At 36.1% G+C, this 18,924-nt stretch overlaps 2 protein-coding genes and 1 pseudogene across 3 annotated transcripts in view; all 3 read left to right on the top strand.

Annotated features, from left to right (window-relative positions):
• LOC7469038 (pentatricopeptide repeat-containing protein At1g13040, mitochondrial) overlaps positions 1 to 18,924 on the top strand; it is a 38,571-nt gene that overhangs the window by 6,464 nt on the left and 13,183 nt on the right. The gene's annotated exons all lie outside the window — the stretch shown is intronic.
• On the top strand, positions 885 to 3,348 carry LOC7469036 (cytochrome P450 71B36). Its single transcript, XM_002312629.4, has 2 exons — positions 885 to 1,836; positions 2,536 to 3,348. Exons 1-2 carry the CDS (start codon positions 931 to 933, stop codon positions 3,151 to 3,153), a joined length of 1,524 nt encoding a protein of 507 aa, XP_002312665.4. The 5' UTR covers positions 885 to 930; the 3' UTR covers positions 3,154 to 3,348.
• LOC18101683 (cytochrome P450 71B19-like) lies at positions 16,546 to 18,804 on the top strand (annotated as a pseudogene).

Genomic DNA, 18,924 nt, shown 5'->3' with positions numbered 1-18,924 from the left:
TCTCTTCAACGTGTTAAGTGTGTTGTTTTGTCTAAAATGGTAGGGCACATGTGGCTGAATTTATTGAAAGAGAAGGGGCAGTAGGTGCAGAAGCTGAAAAGTCAGAAAACAAACAGTAGCTTGTGTGAACTCTCTTTTCATTGCAACCCCTTTCCTGTGCAAGTTTTGTACGGGAAAATTACAGCATTTGTGTGATAAATTCAAGCGTGTTCTGTGAGTGTTATTAGATGTAGAAAGCAACCAAACCACAGCCCGTTAGGAGTTAAATGTTCTTATTTATGAAAAAGATAACTGAGAATCCACAGCATGATTTGTACATCTTTGGCTGCCTTAGCAATAGCATATCCTTTAATAGTCAAGTTTCTTTTGTTGCTATCATCTATATGGTTCCATAATTCCTATTTTTTGAAAAATATCTCCAACTGAAATGTCTAAACAGCATAATTTTTGCTAGCAAATCTGACACAAATATTATCTGATTTTTTTATGAAGCTATGACTGAAAAAAAAAAGACTAAAATTTAAGAATTCTATGAAAGAAACTCTGATACCATAATAAATTTATTTGAATTACCTTCATCTTTTGACTAGACTTTCATTATATAGAAAAAATTGTACAAAGAGGAAATCTAGGAAGCTAAATATAGTAAGGTAAATTTTCTATTTAATTATTTATATTCCTATTTAGACATTTAGATATTTATATTTTTATTTAAGCATTTACAGCTGTATTATTGACAAAATATAGCTCCGGGATGACTAGTAAGAGTAAACCTTATCACTTTAAATAATTGGACCACGGTTGGCAACAATCAATTAGCCTAACAGGGGCAAATAGTACTGATATGTTTTGTACTGATTGTTGATTTTTAATCAGTGGTGAGGATATTTAATCTCAAGGTAGCTCAGACATTCTACGTGCTAAACTCTTATGGCTCTCTATGTTGTACCTTTATGGCTTCCTCTTATCTTACTTCTGGCACTACTGCTTCTATTTATGAAAAAGATGGAAGTTAAGAGACAAAGCGAGCAGCTTCTTCCTCCAAGCCCTCCTAAGCTTCCCATTTTAGGCAACTTGCACCAACTTGGATCACTGCCTCACCAATCTCTGTGGCAACTCTCCAAGAAATATGGCCCTGTCATGCTAATTCGACTTGGTCGAATACCAACTGTCGTAATCTCCTCTGCTGAGGCAGCAAGAGAGGTCTTAAAAGTTCATGATCTTGCCTTTTGCAGTAGACCTCTTTTAGCTGGGACTGGGAGACTCACGTACAATTATCTAGACATAGCATTTTCACCATATAGTGATCACTGGAGAAACATGAGAAAAGTTCTTACTCTGGAGCTATTCAGCTTGAAAAGGGTGCAGTCTTTCCGGTTCATCAGGGAAGAAGAAGTTAGCTTGCTGGTCAATTTTATCTCTGAGTCATCAGCTTTAGCAGCACCTGTTGATCTTACTCAGAAATTATATGCTCTCGTTGCGAATATAACATTCAGGATGGCTTATGGATTCAATTATCGAGGGACTAGCTTTGATCGAGATAAATTTCATGAAGTGGTTCATGACACCGAGGCTGTAGCGGGAAGCATCTCAGCAGATGAATCCATCCCGTATTTAGGGTGGATTGTGGATCGGCTTACTGGTCATCGTGCAAGGACTGAGAGAGTTTTCCATGAAGTAGATACTTTCTTTCAGCATTTAATTGATAATCATCTTAAACCTGGAAGGATAAAGGAGCACGATGACATGGTAGATGTTCTGCTGAGAATAGAGAAGGATCAGACTGAACTTGGTGCATCTCAGTTCACAAAGGATAATATCAAGGCAATCCTCCTGGTATGCTGTTCAGCATTTCCATTATCATACATTAAATCCTGAGCTTCAATAGATTACTTCATGTTATTAAGTGTATATGTAGTGCCTATCATTTCATTGCCGCTAGCATAGTTCAGAATTTGCCACCAGGCTTTTAGGGAGCAACAAGCCACAGGCCTTTGGTTGTCTGAAACACGAATCTAGTAATCTAGTTTCACATATATATGTAAAGGGTCTAGCTGATAAGCCGTCAAAGTTGGATAGTTTTTGTTGGGTGCCCAGTGGTAAGTAAGGTGCTTATATATAAGATGTACCCGTACGTTTTTAGTATAGGCTTTTGGGTTGGAGGTGGCGTCTATCATTATATCTAAGCCCTTGTCTGTGCATTGCCGAAGCTTTTTCAGTTGTGTTTCTTGGCATGGTTGCTATACCATTTAGAAAAACCCCTCAGAGTATAATCTCAAAGCTAAGTTGTTGTGCTTGATAAATTTGCATGATTCTTGAGATTCATCACTGTGCAAGCGTTGGGAATAGCAAGAGCAACATGCTAAATGAAGCTGACTGCTGTCCAGCAACATCATGCGCTGTAATTTATGTTATAAACTAAAGCTATCAAGAAATATTTGCTTGCTGTTATTATGAAATTAATTGCCTACAAAAATTTTCTCTATTGTTTCAACAAATTAATTGTCTAATTGGATTCTGATGTTTGTCTGTCAGAATTTATTTCTGGGAGGAGTAGACACTATTTCACTGACAGTGAATTGGGCAATGGCAGAACTTGTTAGGAATCCAAGAGTGATGAAGAAAGTGCAGGATGAAGTTAGGAAATGTGTTGGAAATAAGGGAAGAGTTACTGAAAGCGACATCGATCAACTTGAGTATCTCCGGATGGTAATAAAAGAAACTCTGAGACTGCACCCTCCTGCCCCGCTACTTATCACAAGAGAAACCATGTCTCACTGTAAAGTCAGTGGTCATAATATCTATCCGAAGATGCTGGTCCAAATTAATGTCTGGGCAATTGGACGTGACCCCAGGTACTGGAAGGATCCTGAAGAGTTTTTCCCTGAAAGATTCCTTGATAGCTCCATTGACTATAAAGGACAAAGTTTTGAGTACTTGCCATTTGGATCTGGTCGAAGAATTTGTCCTGGTATTCATATGGGATCTATAACAATGGAGATTATACTTGCAAATCTCTTGTATTGTTTTGATTGGGTTTTTCCCGATGGGATGAAGAAGGAAGATATCAACATGGAAGAGAAAGCTGGTGTTAGTCTTACTACCTCTAAGAAGACACCTCTCATTCTTGTACCAGTCAACTACCTTCAGTGACTATCAGAAGATATCATGATCTCATAAGCATATCTATAGTTTCATGCACTTAAGAATGTATGATTGTGCTTTTCTTTCTTTTTAGCTTTTGTTCAGTACTGTTAAAGGGTGTCGGTGCTTAATTCAGGCTTCTGTCACTTCATTGTCTAAAAAATGATTAGCAAGTATCCTCCAATAAAATCAAGGTTCAAGTAATCAATTTGATAGGTCACAATCAGTCTATGAAATACTATAGTGCAGATTGTATTATGCTGAGGATTGGAATTAGCCGCAAAGAGTTTTAATTGGAATATGCTTGACATTACTGATTTTGAAAGAGTTTAAATACAATAATAAAAATAACAACTATTTGTGATATTTGTGATTCTGCATTAGAACACTAACAACTGTTATTGACAACAAGTCAATCATGCATTATTAAAAATCAAATAATAATTAATTAACCTATTAACCTATTCTTGAGCAAGAAAGTTTTGTGGACATGACCAACAACTTAGACCAAGTCTTTGGCAACCGAACCTTCTCCCTGCATGGCTCCTGCACATGAAAAATGCATTTACAATGACAGCGCTAAGTCCAAATATTTCAGGGTTCTTCACGAGCAGTCTTAAAGATCTTTTTGGTTTATCAATACTTCCTCCAGTGACTAGAAACCTTGTCCTTAAGGTTTATATTGATGAACTTGTCGCATAATTCTTGAGCGTTCTCCCATGTAGCATAATCAACTGGAAGTCGTTTGCCATTGGCACCAAGCTTTCTTCAATAAATATGGATCTTTGTTTTACCCAACGTGTATCCAATATAACCTCCGGCTCTATAAGTAAGTCACCATCGTCAGCCATCAGAGGTAAGTCACTATTAACAATAATAGTTTCACCCTAACTTTTTTTTTTGAAGGGACATATGGAAGTCTGGGTGAATACGAGAGTCGAGGGGAAGCTTGAGTTTTTAGGCAACGTTTCCAATTTTTTCCTCAACTGGATATAGCCCATAAAATTTGCTTGCAAGCTTTTGATAAGCTCTTTTGAACACAGTCTGCTGTCGGTAGGGATGTAGCTTCAGAAACACCAAATCATCGATTTGAAATTCAATGTCTCGCGTTTAGAATCGGCTTGCTGTTTCATTCAATTATTTGCTATATGTAAATTGCTTTTAAGCTGCCATAACAGAGCATCTCTAGAAGCCAAGTTTTTGTAGACTTCATGTACGGGATAATAACCTTCATGGTAATGAGGGATTGTTAGAGGAGGCCTTCCATATAGAGCTTGGAAGGGAGTCATCCATGTAGATGCATGATAGGTAGTATTATACCAAAACTTAGCCTATGGAAGGAAGGAATGCCACTTACGGGGTTGTTGGTAAGCAAAGCAGCGAGGATATTGTTCAATGCAACGGTTAACGACTTTTGTTTTTCCATCAGTTTGTGGATGGTAAGCGGAGCTTATCTTCAATTGGGTGCCTGGCATTTTGAAGAATTCTTTCCAAAAAATGACTAATGAACACTGAGTCTCGATCATTGATTATGGACTGAGGCATGCCATGAAGTTTAACTATTCCAGCAATGAATGTTTCAGCCACCAATTTGGTTGTATACAGGTGTGAAAGGGCCACGAAATGCGCCGATTTGCTCAACTTGTCAACAACAACAAGAATTTAAGTTTTGGCATTGGAAGGGGGAAAACCTTCAATGAAATCCAGAGAGATATCATCCCAAAATTGATATGGGATTAGAAGAGGCTGCAAAAGTCCTGATGGCGACAAAGTCTCATTTTTAGTGTGTTAGCATAAGTCACAATAGGCAATGTAATTCTTCACAGTATGGAACATGGACGACCAATAGAATTGTTATACTAGTCTCTTATATGTCCTTAATACACCTGAATGTCCACCACTTGGGGAATCATGGAATTCATGTAAAAGTTATGGAATAATATTGGAATGAGGAGGCACCACCACGCGATTCTTGTAGTTTGGTATTTTTAGTTTGGTTCTCCAATTTGATAAAACTACAATTTGACCCTTAAAAATATGATATAATTGAAATTGGTCCCTAGTTGTAATATTAGCTTTTGCAGATTGGTTTAATGAATAATTGAGGGTTATTTAGTAAATTATTACCATTTTATTATTTGTTTTATTATGGATTAGATTTCGGAAAAACCATTAGATTTTGAGTTTTTGGGAAAATAACTAGTTTAGTCAAAAAAACATATAGGGTTATGGAATATACCCTTAGATAAATGTATTAAATGGGTTATATGTTCTTTTAAGTCATTCTTGAATATGTCTCCTTTTATATTCAGATAATCCTGATATTCTACCGGCGGGAGGTCAGTAGTATTTTCTTCGGTGTCTGCTTTTGACTTCTGTTTGATTTCGAGTCAGGTGAGTGGATAATTTTCCATATGCATGATAAATATTATAAATATTTGATTTGTTAATATGAATTGGATCATGCTTATTGATAATATATATGTTGACTATTATCCTTGTTATGATAAAGCATGATCATTTGTTGAATCTGAATTCTTGATATGAACCAGTATATATTTTGAATTGACTTCTGAATTGATAGCTCCTCATTTGATTGATGTCATGAGTTGAGCCTTGAGATATGAATATGTCCGTTTGATTATGATTATGAACCTATGATATGTCAGTCAGAATACCCATGCTAACAGGGTAGTGTTAGTCTTTGTGCACATCGTATCTGAACCCTAGTTGGTCGGAGGAGTCACCAACCTATGTGGACTGATCATCCCACAGTACGGAGCCTCATGCTTATTGCATTTTGATTTTCTGACGAGTTTTACAATATGATCTTCTTGTTATGGCCTATTTGAGAAAGCTTTCTATAAGAACCTAAGGCACATCAGGATTAAATCGGATTTGTTTGATAAGATAAAAGCAACTCAGAAGAAAGATATTTCACTACTCAGGATTAGAAATGAGGTTGTGCAGGGTAAGGCTGCAGGTTTTGTGATAGGTGATGATGATGTGCTGAGATATAGGAATAAGCTTTGTGTACCTGATGTAGATGATCTGAGGAGAGAATTGATGGTAGAGGCACATCATACAGTTTACACAGTGCATCCAGGTTCCACCAAGATGTATAAAGATCTTAATGTGTGTTATTGGTGGAATAGGATGAAGGCTGATGTATCAAATTTTGTTTCTAGGTGTTTGACCTGTCAGAGGGTAAAGGGTGAACACCAGAAACCTCTTGGATTGTTGCAACCATTGTTAATTCCAGAATGGAAGTGGGAAAGGATCACAATGGACTTTGTGACAGGATTGCCTAGGAGTCAGGAGGGTCATGATTCGATATGGGTGATTGTTGACAGGTTGACAAAATCAGCCCATTTTCTGCCAATTAAGATTACTTATGGATATGCAAAGTTGGCGGAATTGTTTATTAGTGAGATTGTACGGTTGCATAGAGTGCCAATCTCGATAGTGTCAAATAGAGGTCCACAGTTTACATCGTGGTTTTCGGTGAAATTTCAAGAAGCTATGGGTACTAAAGTGCAGTTGAGTACAACTTTTCACCCTTAGACCGATGGTTAGTCTGAGAGGACCATTCAAATCTTCGAGGATATGTTAAGGGCTTGTGTTATGGATTTTGGAGTTGGTTGGAGTAAGTTTCTACCATTAGTGGAATTTGCTTACAACAACAGTTATCAGGCTAGCATAGAGATGACACCTTATGAGGTTGGTGAGAAGAGGCTAATAGGATTGGAGTTGATTCAAATTACCTCAGAGAAGATAGAGGTAATTAGAAAGAAGCTTCAAACAGCTCAAAGTAGACAAAAGAGTTATGCAGATAAAAGAAGGCGTGACTTAGAGTTTTCAGTGGGTGATTGTGTGTTCTTAAAAGTATCACTACCAAAGGAGTATTCAGGTTTGGGAAGAAAGGCAAGTTAAGTCCTCGATTCATTGGACCGTATGAGATTCTGGAGAGAGTTGGGGCAGTTGCTTATAGATTAGCATTACCACCCAACTTGTCTGGTATTCATCCGATATTTCATATTTTCATGCTAAGGAAGTATATGTCAGATCCATCGCATGTGTTAGAGGTTTATCCCATTGAATTGAGAGATGATATGGTTTATGAGGTGCAACCAAAAGCTATAGTCGACCGACAAGTGAGGAAGCTTAGGTTGAAGGATATAGCTTCAGTGAAAGTGAAATGGAAAGGTCATTCACGTGAGGAAGCGACATGGGAGCTCGAGGATAAGATGCGTGAGGAGTATCCTCATCTTTTCGATAATCTCAGTAAGTATTCAATCTTTTCCATTAAGTTTCGAGGACGAAACTTTTATAAGGTGGGGAGATTGTAACGTTTTGAATTAAAGGGATAGGAAAAGCCAACAAAACCCTTGGAGACTTAAAGAGTGGGTATAAATGAATGAGGGGTAGTGTAGTAATTGGAGACTTAAAGAGATAGATATGAAATTAAGAGAGCAAACCGGCAGGAGAGAAAGGAGAAAGAAGAAGAAGAAGAGAAAAGAGGAAAATTAGAAGGGAAATAGAAAGGAGTTGGAGAAAATAAGTTTAAAGGTAAGATTTAGGTTGTTAAATGTATTAATATGTTTTCTTGAACTTTAAATTTCGGTTTTGATGAATGTTAGGGTTTTGAAAATTTGTGTTTTGGGTTTATTGATGAATTAATTTGAATGTTATAAGTTGATTGTTGTGGGTAATTGATTATTTAATTGATTATGGAAGATTGTAGGTGAAGATGATGATTTTGAGTTATGATTTGTGTAACTGGTAAATTTTGAGTTAGAAATCTGGAAAGAACAGTAGGTAATCTGTGAAAATTCTGGGTTTGAGGTTGAAGATGATAAAAATTCAATTTGGTCCCTCAATTTATGAAAATTACAGTTTAGTCCCCAAACTTTGGAAAATTATAGATTGGTCCCTGAAGCATATTCCAAGATACTGGACAGAATAAAAGATGAATTATGGGCAGAATTCCTGTATAGTTATGAAATTTTAACACTTTCAATTTGGTCCTCTAATTTGACCCTAAAAATTTGGAAAAATTCCAGAATGGTCCCTGGAGCATAATTAGAGATTCTGGACAGAAATGAGGACGAATTATGGACATAATTCCACTATAGTCATGAATTTATGATATTTTTAGTTTGGTCCTCCAATTTGACAAAGTTACAATTTGACCCTTAAAAATATGATAAAATTCAGATTGGTCCCTAGCTGTAATATTAGCTTTTGCAGATTGGTTTGATGAATAATTGAGGGTTATTTAGCGAATTATTATCATTTTTATTATTTGTTTTATTATGGATTAGATTTCGGAAAAACCGTTAGATTTTGGGTTTTTGGAAAAATAACTAGTTTAGTCAAAAAACATATAAGGTTATGGAATATACCCTTAGATAAATGTATTAAATGGGTTATATGTTCTTTTAAGTCATTCTTGAATATGTCTCCTTTTATATTCAGATAATCCTGATATTCTACCGGCGGGACGTTAGTAGGGTTTTCTTCGGTGTCTGCTTTTGACTTCTATTTGATTTCGAGTCAGGTGAGTGAATAATTTTCCATATGCATGAGAAATATTATAAATATTTGATTTGTTAATATGAATTGGATCATGCTTATTGATAATATATATGTTGACTATTATCCTTGTTATGATAAAGCATGATCATTTGTTGAATCTGAATTCTTGATATGAACCAGTATATATTTTGAATTGACTTCTGAATTGATAGCTCCTCATTTGATTGATGTCATGAGTTGAGCCTTGAGATATGAATATGTCCGTTTGATTATGATTATGAACCTATGATATGTCAGTCAGAATACCCATGCTAACAGGGTAGTGTTAGTCTTTGTGCACATCGTATCTGAACCCTAGTTGGTCGGAGGAGTCACCAACCTATGTGGACTGATCATCCCACAGTACGGAGCCTCATGCTTATTGCATTTTGATTTTCTGACGAGTTTTACAATATGATCTTCTTGTTATGGCCTATTTGAGAAAGCTTTCTATAAGAACCTAAGGCCGTACTTGTATATATATTTCTCATTGTAGTATTACCTCGTGTGTGTATATTGAACGTTATCTACTCACTGAGTTGTTGAACTCACCCTCTCATTATTTATATTTTTCAGGCTTATAGCTTGATAGCAGGTCACTTTTGTTGGACCTTCAGAACCTACTCTTTTGGTTGTAATTTGTACATTTTCCTTTATGTCTAGTTAGTGCTCCAAAACTATGAAATTATATTAACTCTTGTATTAAGTCAATTAAATTATATTATAAAGTTAGTTTTGTTATTACTGCTGTGTTGAATTCTGATTGACTTATTTAATGGATAAGTTTGTATGTAAGTTTGGGTTTGCATAGGTATGGAACCTTGGAGGGGAACCTGCCTATGTGCCGGTCATGGATCCGGGAATCGGGTCGTGACATGGAGTGTGAGCAACTAAACAAGGTATCAAGACTATGACTGTCCGTCACCCATGACAATGCATCAACTGCATTGTTCTTGTGACTTGGTTTATAGGTGATCTTATAATTGTAGCCAAGCAGTTTAATTACCTATTTTTATTGTTCAAGTGTTGTTATGCGTTGCTCCAACAAGTACTTGAGGCTGCACTGATCAGTTTGGATGTAAAACTTCCAACCCAGCAAAAATGGTCTCCACATCTTAATTGTAAGAATGATGGCTAACATTTCTTTGGCATACACAGACCAGAATTGTTTGGTAGTACCTAAGGCTCGACTTATGAATGCAACGGGCTTCCCTTATTGACTCAAAATTGCTCCTATGTCGTTGCCAGAAGCATCTGATTCAATAGTAAATAGATCATTGAAATTCAGCATTGAAAGTTTTGGTGTAGTAGTCATGACTTTTTTAAGCTCTTGAAAAGCATTTTCAACTCTATTTGGCCATCCAAAATTGCCCTTTTTGAAAGGTTGGTGAGAGGACGTGCAATAAGGCCATAGTTGTGAACAAATATCCGATAACAACCTGTAGCTCTTAAAAATCCATGTAACTCGAAAACATTAGTAGGCCAAGGCCAATTCAATATAGTCTTAATTTTGCTTTGATTCAACCTAACTTTTTGGGGAGTCACAATATGCCCCAAGTATTCCAATTCTTGTAAACCAAAGGCATGTTTGCTGAATTTGACAAAAAAAATTCATGTTGTCTTAATATTTCAAAAGCCTTTTTAACATGTTCAAGATGCATGATCCAAGTGAAGCTATAAATTAAAATGTCATCAAAGAAGACTAGTATAAATTTACGGAGGTAAGGACAAAATATTGAATTCATAATTGCTTGAAAAGTAGATAGAGCATTACAAAGACCAAATGGTATAACTAAGTATTCATAATGACCATTATGAGTACTGAAAGAGAATTTTATGAATATCTGTGGGATGTACTCGTACCTGGTTGTATCCTGCCCGTATATCAAGTTTGGTGAAATAAGTATCTCCATGAAGCTCATCGAGCAGGTCATCAACTGTAGGAATAGGAAATCTATCTTTGATGGTTACAACATTAAATGCTCTATAGTCAGTGCAAAACCGCCATGAACCATCTTTCTTTTTTACCAACAAAACAAGAGATAAAAAAGGACTAGTACTAGATTTTATTTGCCCTAATTTTAACATGTCATGAACTTGTTTTTCAATTTTAGCATTTTGAAAATAGGCATACCTATATGGTCGCACATTAATGGGTTATGTTCCCTCCTTCAGAATGATGTGATGATCCACTCCTCTTGTGGGGGGAAGTTCTTCAAATTCCTCCAATAGTTGTTTTATCTCAGGATTGACATTCTGTAATGTAGGATCAGCTGAGGATTGAAGACAAATGGCAAACATAGAGCTCCCTTGTTATAAATCTCTAGAAATAGCTTTTATTGATGTGGATTGAATTGATGTATCCATCCCTTGCAATTTTTGAGTTCGGTTGTGCCACTGGAACTCCATTATTAACTGCTTGTAATTACATACCACGATGCCCAATTGTTCCAGCCAATGGACTCCTAAGACTAAATCCAACCCAATTAATGGTAAGGCATATAGAGTGAGGACAAAAGGAATACCTTGGAGTGTAATATGGACATTTTCAAATCTTCATTGACATTTTAATGGCCCTTCATTAACCACCTTGACATTGAAGGATTCGGTTGGAACTACTAGTAGTTGCAACATATTAGCCACCCTTTCACTGATAAAATTATGAGTAGACCCATTATCAACGAGAACAACCACCTCATAGGGCCCAATCTTTTCCAGCACCCGCATGGTTTTATATGATGTCCATCCTGAGAATGCATGAAGTGATATTTCGGGTTGGAATTCCATCAAACTTTTGATAAAGTCTCCATCTGGATATTCATATCAACCTTCTAACAGTAGGAGCTGTGGCCCCTTACACATGTGACCAAGTGTGAATTTCTCTTCACAATTAAAACATAGCCCATGTGTTCTTCTTTTCTGCATTTCATCCTAGAAGAGTCTTTTCATAAGGTAGTCGATAGTAGTTCGATTGACAGATTGTGTGACTTTCTGTTGGTGGTTCAGCTGCTCATCTCTCATTCATGCAAGGCTACTAGCTTCTTTCAAGGATTTTGGTTTGAACATTCTTATACCATCAACTATTTCTGGTTTGAGACCGCCCATGAATGTCCCTAGTAAAGCCTTTTATGGCCATTCAAGCACTTGATTACTCAGCCGTTCAAACTCCTTTTAATACTCACACAAAGAACCTTCCTACTTTACCTTTGACAAGGTTTCATCAAAGTCCTCACATTTAGTAGGACTAGATCTTGCCCACAATTCTTCTTGAAAAGTGCTCTATGTCACCTCCCTACCTTCTTTTTTATAGGATCTTCTCAACCATTGCCACCATTGATTAGCCTCACCTTGTAAATGGAAAGAAGCTAGAGACACCTTTTGAGATTCAGTAGTGCTTTGAAATTCAAAGAATTGATCCACTCTTGTGAACCATTCAGCGGGGTTATCTCTAGAAAAATAAGGGAACTCCAAACTAGCTAATTTAGAAGAAAATAATGGTCGTCCTCCTTTTGAGATATCTCTAGATTCCTCTCTTATAGAACGAGAGCGTCCATTAAGAGAGCTTGCAGTAAGGTCAGAATTGTTGCTAATAGATGCAGTTTGGTTGGAGAGTAGGACTTCAAAGAGCTTGCTAAGAGCATCCTCTATCTAGTGTAACTTATTATTAACACCAATCTCCATGCAGTTAAAGTTGTTTTGGAGTCCACCCAATCCAGCCTCTAAACTTTCAATCATTTCCTTATTTGTACCCATGGCTCTGATATCAATGATAGGTCTCAATCAGGCTATGAAATGCTATAGTGCATATTGTATTATACTCAGGGTGAGAATTAACCGCAAGAGTTTTAATTAGAATAAGCTTGACATTACTGATTTTGAAATGGTTTAAATACAAGTATGAAAATAATAACTACTCCTAATTCTGAGATCATATCTCTAAGAATTAGGACACTAACAGCTACTATTGGCAACAAGCCAATCATGCATTATTGAAAATCAAATAATAACTAATTAACCTATTCTTAAGCAAGCAAGTTTTGTGGACATGACCAACAACTAAGACCAAGTCTTTGCTAGCATAACCTTCTCCCTGCGTGGCTCCTGCACATGGAAAATGCATTTACGATGACAACTTTTAGTCCAAATATTTCAGGTTCTTCACAGGCACTCTTAAAGATCTTTTGGTTTATCACAATTAACCCTGAATTTGTTGATATTTTTCTAGTAAAATAGATTTTATCTTAAGGACTCTAAAATGGCCATTCAGCAGTACAATGAGGTCATGTACCATCGTTTGTGAAACATCTCATCCACAACTTTAGGGAAACCATGTATTAGAGATGCAAATTCATAGTCAAAATTTGTTGCCTCAATCTGTCCCATGGCTTGTTAAGCATGCTAGACATGCTCAAAACTGCCTCCAATGAGCTTTTGCTTCTAGAAAGAGTTCTTGATTCATTTTCACTTAATAAATAAAGATAAAAATTAATGAATATCATAAATAGTAATTGAGATGGACCCTAAGCGGTGATGAGGCACGCTAATCGATTTCATGGACCAAATGCGGTTGTAGAGGGCCAAAACAATGAAATTTAGTGTGTTGGTATAGGGCTAAGACTGAGCATGCATGACAGAGAAATGGATTAATTCTGTATGTAATCTATAATACTCTCACCTGAGAGTGTACTCAGGTTGAGATATGCAAAGCACGTGAACATGTTTATTCTTGTGAGATTTCTGTTATGGTGTATTTTCTTGCTTCCTTCCAAGATAAATTCTCGAGGAAATTGAGTAATACATAATGAGCACCATGAGAATTTGCATAACCCTCTTGCAGGCTGAAATACAACATGAGACATAGCATAGCCAAAGCTGATTCCAGATACTGCATTATGGGGTTAATTGTTCATGTTCCTTAGCTGTTATAGCTAGATTTAGAGTAAAGAGTTATTCGAAACTGATGTCTACTTTCAAAAGCAAAACCTTGGTATTTAAGATTCGCATTGTTGCTATATTTTGCATCTTTTACTAAAAATGGCAATAGGGCATTATATGTCAAACTCAACTGGGCATTTGAAATCAAATAAAATGGGTCTACTTGATTCTATTAAATTGCTTGATATCTTGACTTATCCACAATGCAATTATCTCAAGTTAATTAGAACAATATCCTGAAAGAAATAACACCCAATTCCAATCTCCTAGTTGGCTATATCCACCAAGATGCAAACTCAACTGTTTAGATTTCTTCAAGAGCTGTCAAGATTCTGTTTAGTTAATCTTTTATTTTAAGCAATTAATTCATTTCAGTTCAAATAAAATAGTACATATATGTTTACTATCTTTAACTTTCTTCGTACTTTCTTTCTTCACTTAAATACTTTCAATTGATATCAAAGCATTTTTTTTAAGGGACCTGTAATGAAAGCTGAAGCAAGTTTTTCTCACATTACTTCTTCTATCTTTGATGAAGAGAATTATCAACTTTGGGCAATGAAAATAAAGACTTATTTGGAGGCTTTAGATCTTTAGGAAGCCATTGAAGAGGATTTTGATATCCCTCTATTACCAAATAATCCAACCATGACCCAGATCAAGACTCGTAAAGAAAGAAAAACAAAAAAATCAAAAGCAAAAGCAAAAGCATGTCTGTTTGTTGTTGTTTCAACAATCGTTTTCACAAGAATCATGTCTTTTAAATCAACAAAAAAAAGTTTGGGATTATATGAAGAAAGAATATGGAGGACATGAAAGAATTTATGGCATGCAAAGCCTAAACTTGATATGAGAGTTTGAGCTGCAAAAAATAAAAGAATCTGAGATCATAAAGGAATACTCAGATAGGTTGCTTGGTATTGTAAACAGAGTCAGATTACTACGAACCACGTTCACATACTCTAGAATTATAGAAAAACTTATGGTTATAGTACCAAAAAAATATGAAGCTTTAATTACTACATTGGAGAATACAAAAGATCTGTTAAAAATTACATTGGCAGAACTTTTGAATTCCTTGCAAGCTCAAGAACAACGAAGACTTATGAGGTAAGATTGTTTTGCAGAAGAAGCTTTACAAGCAAGTATCAAGATTCTAAAAGGATATAAAGAAGTTTTTCAAGAAAAACCAAGCTTTAAGCAGCAATAAGTTTATTGCGAATCAATTTCAGAACAAGGGAAAAAAATTTAAAAGAAATTTTCCACCATGCCAACACAGCAACAAGATAGGCCATCCACCATTCAAGTGCTGGAAGAGACCTGATGCAAGGTGTAGCAAATGCAATCAACTTGAACATGAAGTAGTTATTTGCATAACTAAACCTCAGAATAAGAAGAAGATGCTCAAGTTGCTAGTCAAGATGATGAAGATCAAATGTTCATAGCTATATGTTTTTCAATTCAAAACTCCTTAGATAATTGACTCATTGACAGTGGTTGCACAAACCACATGACTTTTGACAAAAGTCTTTTCAGAACATTGCAATCTATAGAAGTTGCAAGGGTTCGAATTGGAAATGGTGATTGTATAGTAGCTAAGGGAAAAGGAACCATTGTTATCACAACAAATTCTGGTACAGAAACAATTTCAGATGTTCTCTATATACCTGATATAGAACAAAATTTGTTAAGTGTTGGGCAACTAATAGAAAAAGGCATGAAGGTGATTTTTTAAGATCAATTCTGTTATATTTTTTATGTTGCTGGACAAAAAAATACTGCAAGCTAAGATGAGAGGTAAAAGTTTCTCATTTTTACCATTTAAGGAGGAGCACACAACTTTTTCAACAAAGCTAAAAGACATAGAAGTATGGCATAAGAGGCTGGGACATTGTCATCAACAACGGATGCTTAGTATGAAGAAGAATGATGTTGTAAAAAGAAGTGCCTCTATTTTCTGATCAATTACCAAATAGGAAAGCATTTCCAAAATCAACTTGGAAATCTGCAAAAAAACTCCAATTAATTCATACAGATATGGCTGGCCCTCTAAAAACACCTTCATTGAAAGGTAGTCGATATTACATTCTTTTCATTGATGACTTCACCAGAATGTGTTGGATTTTCTTTATGAAATACAAGTCAGAAGTAGTTGAGATCTTTTGAAAATTCAAGAAGAATATGGAGAATCAAAATAGATGTAGAATTCAAGCCATTAGATCTGACAATGGTAAACAATACACTTCATTAGAGTTCAATCAATACTGTGAAGATGCTGGCATTGAACATCAACTCAAAACTCTTTACACTCCAGAAAAAAATGGAGTCAGTGAAAGGAGAAATAGATACATAATGGAGATGGTCAAATGCATGCTACATGAGAAGGATTTATCCAAGATTTTTTGGGCAGAAGCAGCTAACATAGTTGTTTTTCTTCAAAATTGACTTCCAACAAAATTTTTGAAGCAAAAGATGTTATTTGAAGCGTATGATTACAAACCTTCATTAAGATTTCTTAAAAATTTTGGCAGTATATGTTATGTTCATGTTCTACTGATCAAGAGAGATAAGCTTGACAAGAAGGTTATACCAGGTATTTTTATAGGCTATAGTTTTGTTTCTAAAACCTACAAAGTATATCATCCTCAAACTCAAAAGATAGTCATTACAAAAGATGTTCATTTCCATGAAGAGGAACAATGGGATTGGAAAGACTCACAAAACAACGCGTTGATTGGAGTTCAAGATAAATCTCAATAGAATGATGAATCAATTGATGATTCACCAATCAGAGGCACAAAATCTCTTGCAAACATTTATCAATGGAGCAATGTGGCAGTCTGTGAACCATATGAAGAAGCTCACCATGACTTTACATGGTAAAAAGCAATGGAGGAGGAGATATCAATGATTCAAAAAAACTATACCTGGGAACTGATTGACAGACCACCAGACAAAAACATCATTAGCGTCAAGTGGGTGTTCATGACTAAATTAAATATAGATAGATCCATCAATAAACATAAAGTCAGGCTGATTGTTAAAGGGTATGCTCAGATATTTGGTGTTGATTATTCAGATATTTTTGCTCCTATAGCAAGAATGGACATCATCATACTATTGTTTGCTATTGATGCACATAAGAATTGGAAGGTATTCCAATTAGATGTCAAGTTAGCCTTCTTGAATGGTGTTCTGCATGGAGAGATTTATGTTGAACAACCAGCTATGTTTGTAATTCAAGAAAAAGAAGAGAATGTCTACTTCCTAGAGCATGGTATAGCAAAATTGATGATTATTTGATGAGCTTTGGCTTTCAAAAAAGCTTGTTTGAAGCAACTCTCTATGTAAAGAAAACTAACAATCTCATCATTACTTCTTCTCCTTCTGTTTCCTCTTCCGCTTATATTGAAAAAGAAACAACAAAACTATATGTTCTTGAGCTTTTTAGCTTGAAGAGTACAGTCATTTAGGTTCATTAGGGAAGAAGTAATATCTCTTCTTATGAATTCCATATCCCAGTCATCATCACCTGCAACTCCAGTTAATCTCACTCAGATGCTATATTCTGTATTTGCAAGTATAGTATTCAGGATGGCTCTTGGGAAGAGTTTTCAAGGAAGTGATTTTCATAATGAAAGATGTCGAAAAGCGATTCATGAAGCTGAGGCCATAATAGGATGCTTATTACAGGTTATGACGCAAGGATTGAACGAGTTTTCCTTGAGCTGGATACTCTTTTTCAGCAGGTGATTGATGATCATCTTAAAGCTGAGAGGAAAGAACGGAAGGAAGACATTATCAACGTGCTGCTGAAAATGGAGAGGGATCAAACTGAATCTAGTGCACCACAGCTCACAAAAGATAATATTAAGGCAGCCATCCTTTTAAGCTACGAGCCCTTTCCCTCTATAGCCACTAAGAATGAGCAAATGAAAGGTTATTATCAGTTTTTAGTCTATCCCATATGAAAGATATTTTTATTATTATTACTGGAATGAAAATAAGAAACATGGAAGCAGAGATATAATGAAACACTGCAAAGATACAAAAAAACATTTGGAAATGCCATGGAAGGTTCAGTAACCAACATGACAGGTATCCTAGTAGGCTGTAAGCAAGACAGGCACGGACCTTGCTACACTCTTGCAGCATCTATCAGCATAATTGCAGATGGTTTTGCCCTTGTATAATTTTTTTTTTTTTTTATGTTTTCCATGACAGCCAAGATACTTTTGTTTCTTACAGAATTGGATTTTCAAGATCACATGAAGCAGGTCGAGCAGCACCCATTTGAAGCAGGGTGCTACTCTGGCATATCGAGTGGAAAAAAGCCTAGTTGTTGTTGCCACATGTTCCTCAAGTTGTTACAGCAGAGAAGAAACACATTCAGTGCTTATTTACATATGAGTTTTTAGGACTCTGTGAAACTAAGATCCTGATGTCTAACTTGAATATCTTTTATATGACTAAAGGAAATGAAGAAGTCTTATCCAACTTACCTGTGATGCTTGAGTTTCAGAATATATTCTTAGGCGGAGTTGACACCGGTGCCATCACTGTCATCTGGGCAACGGCAGAGATTGCTAGAAATCCAATAATAATGAAGAAAGCACAAGAAGAAATTAGGAGCTCTGTTGGACAGAAAGGAAGAGCAACTGAGGAGAGAACAGATGAGCTTCAATATCTCAAGATGGTAATAAAAGAAACTCTGAGATTGCACCCTCCTGCTCCCCTACTTCTCCCAAGAGAAACCATGTCTCGCTGTCAAATCAATGGTTATGACATTTACCCCAAAACACTGATACAAGTAATGCTTGGGCAATTGGAAGAGATCCTGAGTACTGGAGAGATTCTGAAGAGTTCTTCCCTGAAAGATTTGTTGACAGCCCCATTGACTATAAAGGACAACGTTTTGAGTTTTTTCCATTTGGATCTGGTCGAAGAGTTTGTCATGGGATAGTTATGGGAGTAACAATGGTGGAGCTTGCACTCATTAATCTCTTATACTGTTTTGATTGGAAATTACCCAACGCAGTAGACATCAACACGGAGGAGGCAGCTGGCCTTACCATCTCTAAGAAGATGCCTCTTTTCCTCGTGCCTATCAACTATCCTCAGCGGGCACAACCAGATAAAATGAGCTGAACATCACTGCTTTCTAAACATACGTGTTCTTAAATGTCTGTATTACTCTGCTAACAGTTTGTCTAATGTAAAGATGTCTGTGTGATTTACATGCGGTGGAGGATGTGCTGTTGGATGTAC

This window comes from Populus trichocarpa, chromosome 8 (genome assembly GCF_000002775.5).
Source record: "Populus trichocarpa isolate Nisqually-1 chromosome 8, P.trichocarpa_v4.1, whole genome shotgun sequence".
Classification (NCBI taxonomy): domain Eukaryota; kingdom Viridiplantae; phylum Streptophyta; class Magnoliopsida; order Malpighiales; family Salicaceae; genus Populus; species Populus trichocarpa.
This window is presented reverse-complemented; position numbering and strand designations above follow the sequence as displayed.

Bases quoted from the DNA above. Each gene is read 5' to 3' on its own strand.
- LOC7469036 (XM_002312629.4), top strand. From the start codon at position 931: ATGGCTCTCTATGTTGTACCTTTATGGCTTCCTCTTATCTTACTTCTG. The intron at 1,837-2,535 runs GTATGCTGTTCA...TTTGTCTGTCAG, and splicing joins ATATCAAGGCAATCCTCCTG to AATTTATTTCTGGGAGGAGT.